Source organism: Gopherus flavomarginatus, chromosome 1, assembly GCF_025201925.1.
Source record: "Gopherus flavomarginatus isolate rGopFla2 chromosome 1, rGopFla2.mat.asm, whole genome shotgun sequence".
NCBI classification, from domain to species: domain Eukaryota; kingdom Metazoa; phylum Chordata; order Testudines; family Testudinidae; genus Gopherus; species Gopherus flavomarginatus.
The window spans coordinates 194,253,677-194,274,133 of NC_066617.1; the positions used below are offsets into that span (position 1 = coordinate 194,253,677).

Below are 20,457 nucleotides of genomic sequence, written 5' to 3' on the forward strand. Positions count from 1 at the left end.
TTTTTTTTAGTGCCAATGACTTCAAGCTCAATTCATCAGTCCTAGTTTCAAGGCTGCAACTTTTCTGGATGCTGGGCCTGAGAATCTGTTTCAGGTCAGAGGCCCACAAAGCACCCTGAATTAGCTAGTGTCTCACATGGAGGTCTCAACTGAACTAAGATGTTCCAGTGTTAATTAGAACCCTTGGGTGATATTTCCAAGGTAGAAAGATCCTCCAGTGCATCCATGAAGGCCTTTTCAGCCTTTACTCATTTGTCTTCAGTCATACCTAGAAGAAAGAACAAAAGACAAGTCATCCTAAAGGAAGCATTGAAGGTATCAATGCTGTCTGAAACAGTAAATCTGTAAGCAGCCATCCATATTGGTGCATCTAATACAAGGCAGAACAAACTCCACAGCTTTACCAAATTACCAAAAACCAATTATCAGTAGTTTGAGAGATGAGTTGATCCCAAAGTCAGAAGGCTAGGAAAAAACTAGTTACTCTAAAAACTTGCACCAGGTCCCTGAGAATCTTTCAGAGAACATGGCACACACATACAAAGGGTGCAAAGCATAATCCTAAACAAATCTGTAGTCCACAGAAGTAGGGAGCTAGAAATAGCAACATTGGTGCATTTCCAATCAGAAGCTTCTTTTGTCAACCACAATCAGAAGAGAGCTGAAGGGGAGCAGAATAGTCTAGAGCAGTGGCTCCCAAACTTGTTCCGCCACTTGTGCAGGGAAAGCCCCTGACGGGCCAGGTCGGGTTGTTTACCTTCTGCGTCTGCATGTTCGGCCAATCACGGCTCCCACTGGCCGCGGTTCACTATTGCAGGCCAATGAGAGCTGCCGGAAGCGGCAGCCAGTACGTGCCTAGGCCCGTGCCACTTCCAGCAGCTCCCATTGGCCTGGAACAGCAATCCGTGGCCAGTGGGAGCTGCGATCGGCTGAACCTGTGAACACGGAAGGTAAACAAACCGGCCTGGCCTGCCAGGGGCTTTCCCTGCACAAGCAGCGGAACAAGTTTGGGAACCACTGGTCTAGAGGACAGTGAGACCTTAAAGAGCTAGGTGAATTCATACCTGATTTATGCTAATGAGTATACATACAATCCACAGCTAAGAATCCAATCAATATTGTATTCTTAGAGAAATGCTTATCCAAAGTGGCAACAAGAAATATATTTAAGTTAACAACTCCCTCAAAACAGTGATATAATAGCCATAGCAAACATGCCATGTTTTGCACTTAACGGAATCCTACAAAGGAATACTAAAAATATGTTGAATAAGAATATTATCTAGTTGCATACAGGATTTACATATTGTTCTCACTGAAATGGCAAGCTCTCAGTATATTCCCTGAGGAAACTCTAGTGGTTTTATACGGGGGAGGCTAGAAATCATTAACAGACTTTGACAGAACAGCACTTGATGTGACTCTAGAGGAGAGACAAATTTACAAACAACCTCACACTATTACTATTGCGACACTCACAGCCAGAGAAAGTAGGGCATTTGAAAGAAATGTCAAAAAAGGCCTGCACATCCTTACCAAAAGAATTAAATTCTTTCCATATTGTGGCTCATGACAATGTTAAATTATGTGAAGATTACAGTAATGGAAAACAATAGAGAAATAATGAAAATATACTCATATCTTCCCTATCTCTGTACAGTGAGAAAGTTAGATGAGGAGTGGAGTGACTAGTTTCAATAAAGTGAAAAGCCACCTGAAACTGAAATTAACATTTTTTGATCTATGAAAAAGTTTTCTTTGTTATTTTCATTTCTGTGCATCTTTACTTCTGTTCGTCCAAGTCTGAAAGCAGAAATGTTGAAATATCACACATAGTGCTAGTATTAGCAGATTTCCTGCACATAGACCCAAGGGCGGCTCTATGTATTTTGCCAACCGAAGCATGGCCGTCAGGCGGCTTTCGGTGGAGTACCTGCCGCTGAATTACTGCTGAAGCCGCGGGACTGGCGGACCTGGTGGCTTGCTGCGCTGGTGCTTGGAGCCGCCCCTGCATAGACCCCAAAGGTTCTGACAGGCCACTTGTTTAGTTGTTTAATCACACCAAATCACCAAACATCTTGAGGTTTGTCTGTCAGGAAGATCACAATTCTGCCTACTTTAATCACATACAGTAGCACTTTATTTGGTAAGTAGTATCATTGATTTCTGTGAGCCAGATTTCATCATTCTTATTCACATTGAGTAATATTTTACTACGTCATTCCATTGATTGCAATGGGGATATTTACAGGATAAAATATTACTCACGTTGAGTGAGCATGGCATAATCAAACTCCAGGTAAGTCCATAGAGAAAAAATGCATAGTAATGTGATCACAATGATATTTAATCTTAATAATGGAAACACAGCATTATCTAATAAGAACTTTGCATTCAGGGTTACTAATTTCCTTTTTGAGGTGAACCAAGTGTCTGATAACAAACCATAATAGCATACTAACTCCTCACTGGTACTCATAAATGGAGGACCTTTAAATCTGAACATTAACTAAACAAGATAAAGAATACTCAGACTCTAGGTTGTCAAAAGTTGCTAATGATTTTAAGTGCACCGTTTTGGGTTTCTGACTTGAGACATTTGTAAAGAGCCTTGATTTTCAAAAAATGCTAAACCCCCACCCTTTTTGGTGTCTCAGACAGAACTCTGAAAATTCAGTACTCTGTATCTCTAGTCACTTTTTTAAATATAAGCATCCAGATACTTATGGAGCCAGAAGAACTACACATCACTAAAGACAGGAAAAGCTCTCAACAATTGAAAAATTATATTCTGTGCCTGGGATGGAGTGGATAAACCCTGCAGTGGAGAGACAGGGGAACAGGAACAACTCTGGATCCAGGAAGCCTCCACCCTGACAGGTCTGCTGAGCATGCATCAGGTGGAGGAGGAGCTTAAAAAGGAGTCTCTTCAGCACAGCATGGTGGCAGACATAGATAGACAGACCTGCACTCACTGCTACAGAGGGATTATACCAGGAAAGTAATTCCAAGGGGAGGGATTTATGCATGAAGCCAGGACTCCCCAGTCATGAGCCATGTTGGAAGGAACAACCGCAGGCCATGACACATGCCAAGGAGGGACAGAGCAGTATGAAGAGACCCAAGGGATGGTGTTACTGGACCTCAGATAGCAGATGCCTTCCTTATGGCACCCAAGAGCTAGCCAGGGAGTATGGAAGCTAAGGTGGCATCCCCAATGTAGTGGGGAAAGACAGTGGCCCTGCGGGCAGGCAGTTGTTTCAAGTGTGAGTAGCATAGTCATTTTCAACGCTACTACCCCTTGATGGATTGTAGCTAAGGGCAAGCCTGGACAGCTGCCCCCACAGAGCCTGCAAGAAGGGTCCAGCCAAGATAGTAGCCCACTGAGGGACTATGGGTCTGAAGTGATAGGCTTAATAGATTCAAGATACAGACAGACACTCATAAGGGAAAAGCTGGCTGAGGTCATTGGGATGTTAACTGCCACTATTTTCCTTCACTGTATACACAGAGACATGCACAGTGGTCTGGGGCTGTGAATGCAACTGCAGGAGAATGATTTGACGGGTGGGGGCGGTGACTGTACTTCCGATGTCAGAGAAGGCTGGATCATGGGACTGGTCTTGCAGGAGTGCAAGAAGATCCAGGAGAGGGGATCACTGAGGGACCAGCGGGACCAGCTAACTCAAGACCACTTGAATAGGGAATGGCTGACCCAAAACAGAGATTTAATAGAGGAACAGAAGGGAGACCCAACCTTGTCCCAGACATATGAACAGCTGTCAATAGAGATGTAAACAACTGACATAAACTAAAACAATGGCCATATATTGAGTTGAGAGAGAAACAACTGTACTGGATTCTACACAACGCCGAGGCCAAGGTTTGGGCCCAACTTCCAGTACCTTGTCCCTTTCAGAGGGAACTACTTTGGTTTGTGCATTTGGTTTTGTGCACCGGTTACCAGTGGAGGGAGAAAACACTAGAGAGAATTATCTACCAGTTCAATTGGACAGGCATCTAGAAAGAAGTAAGAGATTACTTCATGCCCTGTCCAAAATGTCAGTTCACAGGACCCAAGAACACTCCGAGGGCCCTCCTGGTAATGATAGTAGACATCCCCTTTGAAAGGATTGGCATGGATTTGATAGGACTGTTTAGAACAGAGCATGAATGGGCACCAACACATGTTGATATGACACATATCACCAGGCCATTCCACTTTGAATGACCTATATAGCAACCATAGCAACAGAACTCACAAAGGTTTTTGTGTGGGTGGAAATCCCAAATGAAATAATTGCAGGCCAGGAGATGAACTTAATTTCACAACTAATTAATCTATGTTATCTAGCTATGTTAGCTACTGAAAATCAAATCTCAGAGAATATCAATTTACCACCCACCAACGGATGAGCAACTCAAATGCTTCAGTGGGACCCTGAAGGCAATCCTGAGAAAGTTAATGGCTGAAGACTCTTGCCACTGGGATTGTTTGTTATGGCCCCTCCTGTTTGCAGAACCCAAGGCTCCCCAGGCATCAACCAGGGTCTCACCTGTCAAGTGTTTATATAGGAGACAACCTCAGGGAATCCCTGGAAACATGGAGGAGAAAGATCCCAGAGGCTCTAGGTAAGTACAATACATGCTCCAGCTATGAGAAAAGCTGAAGACTCGAAAGGCTTTAGCAAAGGAAAAACATATAAAGGCCCAAGAGTATCAAGAGCAAGCCTGCAACAGGGGCACCTGCTCATGTGAATTCTTTCCCAGTGACAGGGTACTGCTGTTGTTGTCCAGCTGAGAATCAAATTAATGGCTAGGTGGCAACGGCTCTTTGAGATGATATGCCGGATAGGAGCAGTGGATTATGAGATTTGGCAACCCAGAAAAGAAAGAGAGACAGATTTATCCCATAAATCTTCTGAAGGCATGGTGAGGCTGCACAAGCTTATTCATAAACCCTTGCCCCCCCGCCCCCCGCAATCTAGAGTCTCTTACTGCAGGTCTCAGACACAATTCCCTTGGGGGAAGGGCTCTGGCCCAATGGGTTCAGATAGTTGGTCTGATATTTCTTTTATGTGTTCTTGTCACAAACTGGACAAACCTGGCTGATATATCACCAAATCGCTATGGAGCCCAGCTGAAAGATCCACCAGAACCAATGACCCCCTGCCCAGGAAGATGTGGGATGTCGTATGTCAGGAGCGGCCAGTGATGTTGCACCTCTAGATGGTAGAAGAATCTCAAAGCAGGTGGCAAAGCCCCATTCTGTTGGTGCTCAAGGCAGATGGGACAAATCTGTTTTATATCAACTTTAGAAAAGTGAGCATGGTATTCACATTTGATGCATAATGCATGCATCAAATTGCGGAGTTGTTGGAGCGATTTGGGGACACAAAGTATATCTTGATGTTGGATCTGACCAAGGGCTACTGATAGATCCTCCTCTTCTCCCACAACAAAGGGATCTCAAGAGAAAATGGCCTTTGCAAGTCCTTTTGGCCAGACTGCTGTACTATTTTAAGACCATTCCCTTTGGCCTTCACAAGGCAATGGCCACCTTCCAATGTCTGATGGACATAGTCCTGCAACCATGAGGCCAGCACATGGCAGCTGATATAGACAATATAGTCACTACAGTTACGAATAGGAGAAACACCTCAAGTGAATATCGGCAGCCCTACAGGCCCTTGAGAAAGATGGCCTCATGGCAAATCCAGCCAAGAGCTGGTTGAGGTTTCATGAAGTAATGTACCTGGGATACTCCGTTAGAAGGGGCAAACTTATACCTCTGATTAGAAAGGTCTAAGGCCTTGATCAATTGCTCTATTCTAATAACAAAGAAACAGGTTAGAGGATTTTGGGGTCTGGCTGGCTTCTATAGATGACTCATACACAGCTTTATCATACAAATGGCTCCCCTCATTCACTTAGTGAAGAACTCTAGCCTCAAGAGGGTTGCCTGGTCCAAAGTCTGTGATACAGCCTTCGGGACCTTGAAAAAATTCTAATCTAAGCAAAGAACCAGCCCTCTGCCACCCTAACTTCACATGATGGTTCATACTCCACACAAATGCTTCAGACATGAGGTCGGTGGCAGTTCAGTCCTGAAATTTGGATGAGGAAGAGTATCCAATCCTCTATATCAGCTAGAAACTATTTCACAGAGAGAAGACCTATTCGACTATAAAAAAGAGACCTTGATGGTGAAGTGGGCCATAGAAGCATTGCGGTATTACCTACTGAGAAACCTCAATCCTCTTGATAACTGACACACATCCCGCCACTGGCTACATTCCATGAAAGACACCGATCCCTGGATTATGAAATGCTATTTAGCCTTACAACCCTATGCCTTCTAAGTAGCCCATTGGCCAGGGAATAAACATCAGAATACAGATTTTTTTCCATGGAGTGGGAGAATGCAAGCCTTAGACTTGGAAACCCCAGCACTGGGAGTCTGTTCAGCACAGCAAGGTGGCAGGCAGAGAGAAACAGACCTACACTCGCTGCTATGGAGGGGTTACACCAGGACAGTATCCCAGAAGGATGACTGCAGCATGAAGCCAGGAGGGACAGAGAAGTAGTACGAGATCCAGAAAAGTGTGTTAGCTGGACTTCAGGTAGTAGATGGTTTCCTTACAGTGCCCAGGAGGCCCTTGGTCAGAATCTTGTGCAGTGGGAGGGCCCGTGTTCCCCTACTACTAGGCATGACTGCTGCCACAGACTCTTACCACTAATAGAGGGCCCGTCCCTACTCAAATTGCACAAAGCTTCCACTTCAACAAAAAATGCATAATAGTTTTCACATTTTTTGCTTGTAAATGGGGCAATTTTTAAAAGTTCTCATAATTTGAATAAAAATAGGCTTTTTAGGCTTAGCAGAACATTGAAATGCTTAACCACCATTTAAGTATACAATACTTTCATTCACAAAAGTTAGCTGTCATATTAAATATAATTGCTAGCATGTTGCTTTACAATTTTAAAAGTCCACTACTGTATCGAATTAGAGATGACATTTTAAAGAATATTTCTGATGTAAATATATGTCTGAAAGATTTATATGAAAAAAGCTGTCAGAAATCAATTAAGCTGGTCAAAGATTTTCTTAGGTATTAAAATTTTAGCTCAGTAACTTCCACGAGTCTCAAGAAAAAAACTACCTGATTCTTTTCAGGTTGATTTCTTTTATATTTCATAAAGAAAAATGTAGCTTTTGGAAAGGTCTGATAGTTATGATTATTGGGAAAAAAGTATGCTGTGTAAAATAAACTACTGCAGACCCAGTCTCATGAACATCTGCACACATTCTCAGTAACTGGTTGGTTTTATCACATTATGTTTTTTCAACTCATTACTATAAGAATTCTCATGGAAATAGGTTTTTGATTGTGTGAATATTTGAAGAATGTCCGTTGTTTCTATCATATACACATGAGAGCAAAGTTATGAATGTTGTAAGCAAAGTTTAAAGTGTATTGATAATAGTTGATGCAGGTTCAAGCCCTAGCTCTTTCACAGATTTCCTTTTTGACCTCGGGCAAGTTATTTATACTTCCTGTGCCTCTGTTCTACATATGCAAAGCAGGAGAGTACTTCTTATCTCCCACCCTTTGTCTTTTTTGTCCATTTAGACTGCAAGCTCTTCACAACAGGGACTATCTCCTACTATGTGTTTGTCCAGTCCCTTGCACAATGAGGCCCCATCTTGGTTGTAGCCTGTAGGTGCTACTATCATTGAAATAATGACAATAATAATTATAATAAGGAACATAAACAGTATGGTTCGGACTATATTTGATTCTTGTGGTTTCTTCTTACTTTCACGGTTACCGGTCTTGAAAATTCACATTTTTAAGTCAGTTGAATTGAATGTCTCCAGTGATATTGCTGTCTCTAGACCAGATTTTCTTCATTTGAATTGTTTTCGATAAATCCACCTACCTTTCTTATTTTGGTCAATATCCATAACCCTATATTAATTGCTGTTTCATCATGTTTTCTCAGAAATCTTAATGTGCAGTTGTGTAAATTCAAATACATAAACATTTTGTATTACCAGACAAAGTTACATAATTGAGGGTATAGATTACATGCCAGAAAAGTAAATATTCAACATGATATACTGAAATTAGCTCTGCCACAGCCATAAATACCAATGGGAGCTGTACACATAATGCTTCACACATTACACTGAAATGGTCATTGAAAGTGGCATTTGTGATGACTAACAGTCTCAGAAGATGGATAATTGGACATGGAACATTTTCCCACTCATCTAGAAGGCTATAGCCTCTGATATTAATTCAGTGGCCTGTTTGAAATGAGTTCAACAGTCTTGTTCAAATTCCAAGTAAACAATATTACAAAGACCACTCACGGAAAGTGGCACTCTTGTGGCAGTGTGAACATAAGAACTGGGTGAATTTGCACAACAATTTATTTAGCAAACCTAGTTTTGCTTTGTGAGCATGAATGAGCCATGAACAGACACTGCATTTTTATGAATTTGTTCATTTTTCACAATTGTTCAACAATTAATGTAAGTGAAAATATTTTAGCTTATGGGTTGCTCTTCACAATTACTTCAAGTATCCACTGTTTGTAATTCATGCTGGGTGTTTGATTTCCTGAATCAGGTGACTGTTTCCTGATTTAGGATGTTTGTCAAACACTGCACCATAAGTACTCAGGTAAATTCATCTTTACTTGAGCATGTATAACCCTTTCTCTTTCCACATTCTTCCAAACAAAGATGAGCTTATTTGACTTTTTGTGGAAGTGAATTAAAGGGGTCATATTGACGTGAAAGGTTTCAGTCCCCTTCACCCCCAACGTTCACTAAGCTCTTGCTCAGTATAGAGACGATAGATTAAGTGTTTTGTTGAATTGGGTCCTCAAGCTTGCTTAATGAGACTGCTCCTATGCTTAAAACCAAGAATGTCCATAAGTATTATGCTGGATTAGGTCCAGAAGCAAGGAGAGTGAATATCCCTCATGCCCATGAAGGTGTTTACTCCAGAGTCATGTTGACAAAGATTATTGGGCCATTGTGGGGAAACATGTGTTGCTACATAGAGATGCTACTTCTTATGTGGATTAAACATTTTAGTATCCAGTTTTGTCATTCCTGCAACTTCAAAGGAACTCATTTTTCACTTCAAAAAGTACAACTTTTGTCTATATTTTCAACATAGTTTGTTTTTAATGTTAGAGATTGTTTTAGAGTGACTGTCTTTGACACTGTGTAAATATTGCATTAATTTTTTTCTCTTTTTCTTTCTCACTCTTGCTTTTTTCTTTTAATTTTTACTTTATCTCACATATTTTACAACCTTTCCACTTTTTTCTCAAATTTTTTTCTTACACTCCTCATTTTCTATAACTATCTTCATCAAAGCAGATAGATGCTGCAAAGCCACTAAAGGTGAAAATGGAAGCCAATCATGGCAGCAAAATGCTGCTAGTTTTTCTTTCTTTGTAGCCATAAGTCTGTTGTGCATGTTTTGGTATTATTAATAAGACAAGCAGCATGTTCTCTTCTTTTCCCTGGAAATATTATTTTAAGGGATAAATAAATGAAGACCTGCATAAAAATTAGACTTTCTGGAGCTCTTCTAAAGTATACATTTCCGATTAATATCATAATGGAAGTAATTGATCAGTCTGTGCAAGAAAAATTCTCACAAGTGGTTTTTTTATCAACATGGAAACCATATGTCTCATAACAAACACAAACTGGCAATGATTGGCAGTTCTTCTGTGTTCATGATTTTATCTCAGTTATAGTTTGTTTACCTAAGAAACATGTGCATAGACTTTTATATGTCATTGTGGGTGCAATGGGTTCTTATGTTTGTCCTGTTTGATCCCATATCTGCCCCTCTGCATGTAGCTCCTTTTAAAATGTGTTTATATATGATTTGTTTTATCAAATATTCCACTTCATTAGCTACTTTTGCTGTATTTAATACTAAACTTTATGCATATTAAATAATTTTATGCTTTAACAATATAGGATTGTTTTAAAGTATTCATCCTTATCTCAGTTAAGCTTTGTAAATTTCCCTAGTTTATCTATTTTACTTTCTTTTTTCCTCTCTACCAAAATGTCTCTAGCCACATAATAGGTCCTTCGCCATTATATCCCAAGGTGATGACCACTTACAGGCCCTGTGCCTGCTTTTTGAAAAAAGAATGCTGCCATTTCCAACCCTTATTTCTATAGCATGTGTCGGCCATGAAAGACAAGTTCAGAGTTCTATATCTTGAACTTTAACAAAGAACAGTTAACATAGTTATGACTTATATGAACTGTTTATTGCACAGTTGGTATACTTAAAAAAAGTTGGCCAGATCATGCAGGCAGATCCATGTCGGCAGACCTTTCTTTGTGCATAGAGATTCATTCATGTTGAGGATCCACATGGATGTAAAGGTTCACCCATATGGATCTGATCATGGTATCAGAAACTAAAGAAGTGGAACTCATAATCCTATTACATATCTAATAATCCTAGAAAGCAATGCAATTCCAGAGTAAGGCAGAAACTAGAGCTTTGTGTTAAGAACTCTTTTCAAAAAGTAAAATTACTGTTGTGAAATTGTGCAATTCTTCAGTACAGTATGATCTTGTGACACAATATCGAGTTATTGAACAAATTTATACAATATTTTGAAACGTTTTCCTTTGTTTTCATTCTGTATTTTTTAATTTTTTAAAAAAGATTTAAAATGTACCTTATATTTGAAGAAAGATTGGCCAAAATCAGTGTATCTACTAAAGAAAAACTGAGCATCTTCACCAATATAAAGGAATGTTTTCACATATTTAAAAACCGGTAAATGACTTTTTTTACCAGTTTAAAATTATTCCTGAAAGCTTTCACTTTAGAAGATAATTGGTAAATCCACTGTTGTATATCATATCAAATATGGTCTTTTAGAAAATGATCTTGCATGGCTGATCTCTCATCCAAGAGGTAATCCTTTTCCCAAAATGCATATGTGTAACTCCCAGGACTGACTTACATGCATTTATAGAAAGACATCCCTCTCTATAAACTGAAATATCTAGTACAACGAGGAATCTTAAGCTCTGATCCAGAAATCACTTTGTGTGAAATCCTGGCCTCACTGAAGTCAATGGCAAAAATCCTACTGATTTACGTGGAGCCATGGTTTCATCCCTTGGCTTCCCCCCTCCACCACCCCACCCGCCACACTATATTGCATCCTTTTTATATCATTGTAATTCCATTAATTTGAATTAAGCTACACTAGCATAAAATTTGTGTGAAAGAGTGGAGAATCAGACTTTCTTGTCAATATAGCTACTCATGGTAATTCAGCATTTTGGCTGCAATTCAGTAAGGCACTTCAGATTCCCCCTAACTTAAGCGAAACATGTACTTAAGTGTTGTACTGTGTTGGAGTGCAAAGCCAGAAACAACTGTTTTATCTGATCCTGAAAAAGCAGATTATTTTTCATAGAAACTATTATATTTATCTGGATTATAGGTGGAGTTGTTATCACCAATTGTAGTTAAGATTGTCTAACATAATCCAGTCTAAGAACCTATTTTCAGTTGCTTATAACTGCCAAATTCTAACAGTTCTAAAATTTTAAATGAGTGTCTGGCTCAGGCTGACTTTTTTAGAGGGCAAAGTTTCAGGTTTTCTTCAGCCATTCTGAAAACAAGATTTGGGAAAATGTATTGTTTTTCCCATGCTAAAAAATATATTGTACAAACTTTTTGTTAAGAAATTCTAGTGCCTCCTTGCTTTGGGGCAAATACTGGAAATGTGTAGACATGTTGCCTTTGTATCAGGAATGTGGCTTTTGCTGTCCCCATGAAGAAATGCCCAAATTTGGTCTAGTTATAAACATCTGAAAATCTCAGTCCACACATGTTCAGTAGAGATTTGTTGAGTTTGGCAGCTAAATTTTCAGAGTCTGTTTCTGCTGATCATACTTCAGCCCAAGGACACAGGGTCTGAATTGGAGTTTCCAAGCAAATACTATTTCCTGCTGCCAGTGGCCTCTTTAAGAGGAGGAAGATTTTATCTCTTGTGCTCTCAGTGCTCCCCCTGCGTAAGAGGAAGCAAACTGACTAGAAGGCAGAGAGCAAAAGCTGCATTAGCAGTGTCAGAGGAAGTAGATTGCAACAAGGAGAATGGGGCTGCGAGCTGGTGGGGAGGAGGGCACTGGGAATGAAAACTAGGAGAGGATGGGGGACTGGGACTGGCTGGGCATGGAAAATGGGACTGGCAGCAGAGGATAACGGGCACCAGGGTGCTGGAAGACCTAATAGGATGTGAGTGGACACTAAGATTGATAAGGATCCTGGGTGAGTGGGATAATAGGATTTATTATGCAAGGTGCCTAGAGAGTTCTTGGCTGAGGACCCAGTTGAGGGAGACTGGGCCTGGGAACCACATTGGAGGGAAAACTGTGACTCAGATAGGAAGCCTGGAATTGCCTGCGGAAAGTGATTAGGACTGGGAAAGGAAAATGACATGGAGAAGACTTAGATGAAGAGCTAGGAATTGGAGAGACAGGCAGGAGGGCACCAGGCAGAAGGGATCAGGTTTGGTGGGGAAAAAGGGCAGAGAGATCTGTGACCACTAGAGCATGCTGTCATAAACAGATAGCTAAGGGTTAATGTTCTTTTACCTGTAAAGGGTTAACACAGGGAACCAAACACCTGACCAGAGGACCAATCAGGAAACAAGACTTTTTCAAATCTGGGTGGAGGGAAGTTTTGGGTGTGAGTTCTTTTTTCTTTGTCTTGGGTCTGACCCTCTCGGCTCTGAGAGTGATTTTTCTGTCTCCTGGCTTTCTAATCTTCTATTTCCAAGTTGTAAGTACAAGGATAGTAAGACAATAGGTTTATATTGTTTTCGTTTGTATTTACATGTGTGTAGTTGCTGGAATGTTTTAAATTGTATTCTTTTTGGATAAGGCTGTTTATTCATTTTTCTTTTAAGCAATTGACCCTGTATATTGTCAACTGATACAGAGCCTATTTTTAATGTCTTTTTTTCTTTCGTTTTATATAAAGTTTTCTTTTTAAGACCTGTTGGAGTTTTTCTTTAGTGGGGACTCTAGGGAATTGAGTCTGCAGCTCACCAGGGAATTGGTGGAAGAAGAAGGAAGAAGTCAAGGGGAAAATCTCTTTGTGTTAGATTTACTAAGCCTGACTTTGCATACCCTTTGGGTGAGGGTGAGAGATTAGATCTCTCGGTACTTGTGTTTCCAGGACTGGAAGCAGGGAATCTCCTAGGGTTGTCCGGGGAGGGGAGCCTGGCAGGAAGTAACAAGGAAACAAGGGGAGGGGGTTATTTCCCTTTGTTGTAAGACTCAAGGCATCTGAGTCTGGGGGTCCCCCAGGGAAGGTTTTGGGGAGACCACAGTGAGCTAGGCACTGTATAATTCTTAGCTGGTGGCAGCGGTACCAGGTCCAAGCTGGTAACTAAGCTTGGAGGTTTTCATGCTAACACCCATATTTTGGACGCTAAGGTCCAGATCTGGGAAGAAATGTTATGACACATGCTTATCCCAGATGAAGCCCTAGATGCCCAAGTTTCAACTTTCCTCTTCTCTCAGCAAACAGTTGTGAAACACACTTGCAAAAAAGTGTCCCTTTAATGACAGTCTACATAGACAATAGCAACCTGCCTTACTCTGTCTTTACCTCTGTTCCCTATATGTAATTTGGAAAAATACTTCACATTGGCGCTCAGATATTATATTAATGAGCACCATAAAATAGCCCATGAGGAAATTAATAATTCTGTCCTCGGAGCAGAATTTAAATAGTGTGCAGTAAATAAGTTCTTGGGCCACATATTTAACAGGGAAGAGAAAACAAAATTTTGAATAGCTGCTTATTTAGTGAGCACCAGCCATTCTCTGCACTGAATGAGGCAAGGGTCTTGTTCAAAAAATAGTATGTGATCATATTATTAAAACTTACTATAGTACATGCACACAAGGACAGGCCTCGGCAACCTTAATTCTTCAGTTCCTGACATCTGAGTGCTTGATTTACAACCTTAACATTCTTTTAATGTTAATATATCATATATTTTCTTTGTTCCTCCCTCTTAAAAAACAAAACAAAAACCTACTAAGGACATATGTGCAAAAGCGAAATGTTTGTTTCTAAACAGTTTACCTTCTCCTTGTTCCCCATGAGAAGTACTCCTCTGTTATCACAACAAATAATTCTGATATTGCAGACAGACATTTAGGATGACAAATGAAAAATAATGAGCAGGCACACACAATCTGATGAACTCGAAGCTATTTAAAGACCCACTGAAGCTTCATGGAAAACAGTAAAACCTTAATGGGAGTTAAATCCGTGTCTTAGGAGGCAAGCTGGATTCCATTATCCCCAAGGGAGCATATTTATGTCATAGTTCCCATAGGGACTGGAGACAATGAGAAAGCTTTATGTCACTTGTACTTCTTCCCCTGATCCTGGGACCAGGGCTGGTTTAGGGGCCTGCAATCATGGCAAGCGCCTCAGTCACCAACATTCCTGGGCACCAAATCATCACATCCGGTAACCAAATCCCCAGTTTTGTTCCTTTGTGATAGGAGAGTTTTGGGTGGGTTTGTTTTGTAGCGTACTCCATTTGAGTGGTGGGTGAGCACTGAAAACATTTTCCACTCTGGAAATAAAGGGCCCTGGGATCAACAAGATACTGGACCAATCACCAGGTTAAATTAGAGAAAACTCAGGGCTACTGGTAATTTACAGCTAGCTGCCTAGTACAGCTGGGGATTCATGGGGCATAAGGACATCTGACCCCACCCCTTTTCCCCTGGTTATGCCTTCTGCAGCAAGGATAAAGAAGGGTGAGTTAAGCTGTTGTTACAGCTGCTCTGTAGCATCAGAGTAGGCTCAAATATCTGGCCTAATGAGGTTACATTGTCTTTCAGCTAGTGCAAGTAAGATGAGAATCAAGCCCAGTATGTTCTTGGTCTATGACTCAGACTGTGTCACACAGCAGTTTCCTGGGATAATATAGAGATGTATGTATTGGTCTGTAATATAGTTTGAGATGCCTGTCTTTAAAACATTAGTAAAGTAGGATTATTGTACAGGAAGCTGTAATATCATGCCTTCTCACAAGAAGGAACAGGGAAGTAGAAAGAATGGAAGTGCTTACAGATGAAATAATAATTGCTAAATATGTGCTTACCAGCTTTCTGATTATAACTCAAACTAAAGTTAAGTGATATATAGATGTGCACAGATTTAATTTGATACATTGCTGTCATTAAGACTTAAATGTCAGGTAAGTAAAGCTATTCTTGAAATATAGTAATTCTAAAAAGGCTTTTAGCTTTTATGATTGAAAATGTAACATTTTCCTAGTGTTGTCATGTAACTAGATATTGTTTCATTTAACATAATTTTAAAGGCCTAAATTACAATGAATTTGAGCCTGAAATCCTCGTTAGTGACCAAGAGAACTTAAAAAAACAAACAAAAAACCTCTCCACAATATTGTGATGCAACTCAAAGCAACAATCATTTTAGTATTCTTCACTCTGGACGTGCCACCATTTAAAAAATTTTAAGTCTAGGACTGTATTCTTCCCCAAATAGGTTTCCTTTCTATCTTTTTTGCTTCCTGAATTTCGACAAGTTACAAACATTACAAATAATTTGTCAGCCAAATGATTTACATAATAGGAGTACAAGCCAGTGTACAATGGTTTATTTATTATAATAGGGATATTGGAATATAAAACACTGGGCTAAAAAGAGATATAAAAACAGCATAATACTATACACTAAAAGCTACTTGTATTTTGTACATTAGCAATAAAATGTGTTTATTTGTATTTTTGTATGTTTACATTTTTGTATGTAATAGACATACCCAAATTCTGTTGCTAGATAAATATAAACAAACACCAAGTAAAGTCCAATTTCAAAGCTATAATGGATTTAGAGCGCTGACCACATTGAAGTCAAACACAGGAAATATAAACTTTCTATGTAAAAACAAGGAATGACATTTACCACATTTAAACTAATGGAATAACATAATAGATATATAGTATGCAAATAACCAAATTCAACTGCATGATAATTTCCTGAGCCAAATCCAGAATCATGATCCTGTCACCCAATGTCTTCCTGTCATTGTTCATAGTGTGTTGAAATGCAACTTTAAGTCTAAAACCAGCTAATGAGAGGACTAATACAATAGAACAGGGATCGACAACCTCTGGAACGTGGCTTGCCAGGGTAAGCACCCTGGCAGTCCGGGCCAGTTTGTTTATCTGTCACGTTGGCAGGTTCGACCGATCGTGGCTCCCACTGGCTGCGGTTTGCCATCCCAGGCGAATAGGGGAGGCGGGAAGAAGTGTGGGCAAGAGATGTGCTGGCCGCAGCTTCCCACCTCTCCAATTGGCCTGGGATGGCAAACCGCGGCCAGTGGGAACCGCGATCGGCCGAACCTGCCGATGTGGCAGATAAACAAACTGTCCTGGACCGCCAGGGTGCTTACCCTGGCGAGCTGCATGCCAGAGGTTGCTGACCCCTGCAATAGAACCTCAGAGTTATTGTTCATAACTGAAATGTTCATAACTCTGAACAAAAAATTATGGTTCTTTCAAAAGTTTACAACTGAACATCGACTTAATACAGCTTTGAAACGTTACTGCAGAAGAAATATGCTGCTTTTAACCATCTTAATTTAAATTGAACAAGCTCAGAATCAGTTTCCTTACCATGTCAAATAGTTTTTTAAAACTTTTTTTTTAGTAGTTTACGTTTAACACAGTACTGTACGGTATTTGCTTTTTTTTTCTTTTTTGGTCTCTGCTGCTGCCTTCTGCATACTTCATTCCAAATGAGGTATGTGGTTGACTGGTCAGTTCATAACTCTGGTTTTTCTAACTCTGAGGTTCCACTGGAGAATCTTGTTAAATAAACAAGAATGAGAGAGCAAAAGGGAATCTTGTACTATAATGATTTATGTGATATGGGCTCCAATCTCGTGCACAGGAACCACAATAGGTGGAGCTGACTATATGCAATTTTTTGAAATTCTTCAATCCTCTGGATTGTTGTGGGACAGTTTGGCCTTTGGAAGTAGTTAGAACAGCCTCAGTGCTGCTATGTCTTGTGGAATCTACCATGACCTCCTAGAGACTGCTATGATTTCTGAAGAACATCAGAGTACACTCTGGTCACACCATGGCCACTCCCACCGCATTTGCTGGGGCAGTGGGGGAATCTCCAGCTTGCCATTAAGGCAATATAAGGCTGCTTTATGCTTCTGCAGGGTCAACAATCTGGGCCTATGTGTTTTCCTTGTTGAAGTCTTGCCACATATTTCAAATGTACAAAGCAAAGTAGAGGGAAAACAATGAATAAGCCTGCACATACATGACTGCATTCTCATGACATTGTTTATTGCTATTAAACATGGTTTATTGTGTCTACCAGAATGTTCTCCCAATCCTTGATATGCTGTAGTCATTATGCATAGAACAGTTCTATTCACTACAGTAGGAAATGCACATATAATATCCGCAGAATTGGACGCTTAGCATATGTAGCCTTATATGCTAACCCAGGGACTGGCAACCGCAGGATGGTTTGTTTATCTGCAGCATCCACAGGTTTGGCCAGTCGTGGCTCCCACTGGCCGCAGTTCACTGTCCCAAGCCAATGGGAGCCCGTGCCACTTCCTGCAGCTCCCATTTGCCTGGAACGGCGAAACTCACCCAGTGAGAGCTGCGATCAGCCGAACCTGTGGACGCTGCAGGTAAACAAACCATCCTGGACCACCAGCGAATTTCCCTGATGGGCTGCATGCCAAAGGTTGCCAGTCCCTGTGCTAACCTCTGACTCTACAGTATTATCTCCAGCTTTCTTTCAAGAAGCTACACAAATGTGAGAACTAAATGGTTTATTACCTGTTTGACAATAGATTTTCATGAAAGGGTAAATATGAGGAGACTGCAAGTTGTGTTTAATGTGATCAAAATATTGAGATTGCTCTCTGGGTTTCCTCATGCTTTTCCTCTGTACTGGATATACATTGCGCAATGATTCACAGAAGGAAAGTACTTCTCAGAATCACATTCAGAATGTGCTTCCGCCCTCCAGGATGTTTAACATCTACATTTTGGTTCTAAATCAGCTGTTTTTCCTCAGTTTACCATTTCAACTTGCATGCTTCCTTTTCCTGACTCCAGCATGTACCTTGTTGACAGCAGTCAGACATCTTCTGAGGCTCCATGGTCAACTGTTAAGACGGGGCTTCCTTCTTGCACATTTGCACCCCATCTTCCTTTCAGCTCCTAATAAATCTCAGAAGAGCCAACATAATGTAATCTATTATTGCCTGGGCCTTGCCTTCCCCATGGAAGTATCTAATGCAGCCAGTGCTGTTATTCCCCAGATGTACACTTTAAATTACATATTTGGTGAAATCCTGGCCCCACTGGAGTCAATGGAAATTTTGCTTTTGACTTTGATGGGACCAGGAATTTACCCATAGAAAACCTGTATATTTTGTAACTATTATCTAATAATAAATATTAGTTGTATTTAGATAATAGAAATAGGCCATTAAGGCAAATATTTCTTCATAACCCTAAACCTATTCTAAATAAGTAAATTTCCTTGGAACACACAATTCATTTGCGTAGAATATATATCTCATGCTTGGGTATTACGAACAAAGGTGTATTTCATCTTTGCAGGAGTCATTGTAATGGTGCAAGGCCAAATGTCCCTCCAAAGCCACCCATTTAACCACTGCATTTTCCAAACAGTCTGTTTTTGTTTTTTAAGCAATAGTCCAACTATTTTTGACTTCCAATCATATCACTCCATAGAAAACTAGTAGAAAATCTAATACCATATATGAGACTGTCCAGTGGTGTAGATGTGCCTCCATAGATCTCTATGGGAGGGGGAGTTTTCTTTCCATAAAATAAAGAATAAAATTACTTTATTAAATTAAGTGTAATTATGTTAATCTGTAGGAGATGAGCATGGCATTATTATCCTGACAGAATCTGAATTGAGAGGTTACGAGTTTAGCAGACAATAGTATATATACACCTCTGATTTCAACCTGAGCATTTTATATAAATTAGCAAATGAACAAGTCTTCTTTTGATGGATACCAGTTTACTATTCATATGCTATATGTAATAGCTGAAAGTTCAGGCATTTTAAGGTTTGAGAAATTAACACATGAATAGCACAATTATTTTAGAACTCTACTTGGTAAACATCAAAAGATTATAAACTAATATCTATCATATACTATATTTCTAAAAACAATTTACACCATTAAATAAAAGTGTGTAGGCAAGGAGCAGTTTTATCAGGCCCAAATCCTGCAAACACTTATGCATGTTTTTATCTTTAAGCATCTGAGTTGTCTCATTGAAGTCAATGAGACAACTCATATGTTTAAATTCAGCACATATGTAAATGTTTGCAGGAATAGGGCCTTAGTGACTTACCTACAGGTAAGTAACAGTTTTTCAGGCACTGGATTTGAAAATTGTTCTTAGTTACACCCATTTTCATACACTTTTATTTTATAGAGTATATATACATTATCCTGAGTAAAACTACAATTGGCATCATTATGTGGCATTGTGGGCACACTGTATTTTATGCTGTTACAGTGAATGGTATAGAATATTTATTTTACAAATCCAGTGTGCAGTAAAATGGGAAGATAGTTATGTTTTTTTAAGCATGGCATTTTTATCAGGATGCACATTAACTGAATTGTAACACAAGCTAAGCAAACCAGATCAGTTGTGTATTTTCAGTACTATTTCATTGAAAATGTTACACACTATGTGTTCACTCTGATACTATGAAAAATAATTTAAGTGCTACAATCTCTGTGAATTTCTATTTTCTAAAAAACACTCTAAATACAAAGTTTCTTGGTTTTTAATAATTAATTTCTGAAACATTAACTTTTAATTTTTTTCCTCATTCCTTTCTTGTTTCACTGACATTCTGCTCCATTGGCTTTTCCTGCCATCTCAGCTTTTTCCCTGAAGAATGTGTGCATAGTGTACATGTAACGTCCCTCAGCATCATTACAAACATAATATCCATATATATATGTAACCTTATGCATGTCTTCCATTTGTTGTTCAATGTCCATTTTATTTTATGTAACCTTTCTGTCTCCATTTTTGTAATAAAGAAAATTGAATGAAAGAATCTGTATCTGTGTTTTCTTTATTACTGGTGAAACTGCTTGTCCTTGTCCTGTATTTCCTTTATATCATATTTGGCTGACTAGAATTCTGAACTTCATGGACAACATTTTTGTTTCAACAGTTAACACTAATATTTTATCACTAAAGTGCATATCTACCATTTCCCCCATTCTTATATTCTATATTATACTAGAAAAGCAATTATGTAGCTA

General features: G+C 39.6%; 1 protein-coding gene across 2 annotated transcripts in view; it reads left to right on the forward strand.

Annotated features, from left to right (window-relative positions):
- The window catches only part of NCAM2 (neural cell adhesion molecule 2), a 561,732-nt gene that overhangs the window by 501,692 nt on the left and 39,583 nt on the right, over positions 1–20,457 (forward strand). Inside the window, exon 16 of one of the 2 annotated variants that reach the window (XM_050957634.1) lies at positions 9,407–9,690. The exons of the other annotated variant lie outside the window; for it this stretch is intronic. Coding sequence (XP_050813591.1) covers positions 9,407–9,522 — 116 coding nt within the window. The 3' untranslated portion in view covers positions 9,523–9,690. Of the gene's footprint in view, positions 1–9,406; positions 9,691–20,457 lie in introns of those variants that run through there. 2 annotated transcript variants of the gene reach the window in all.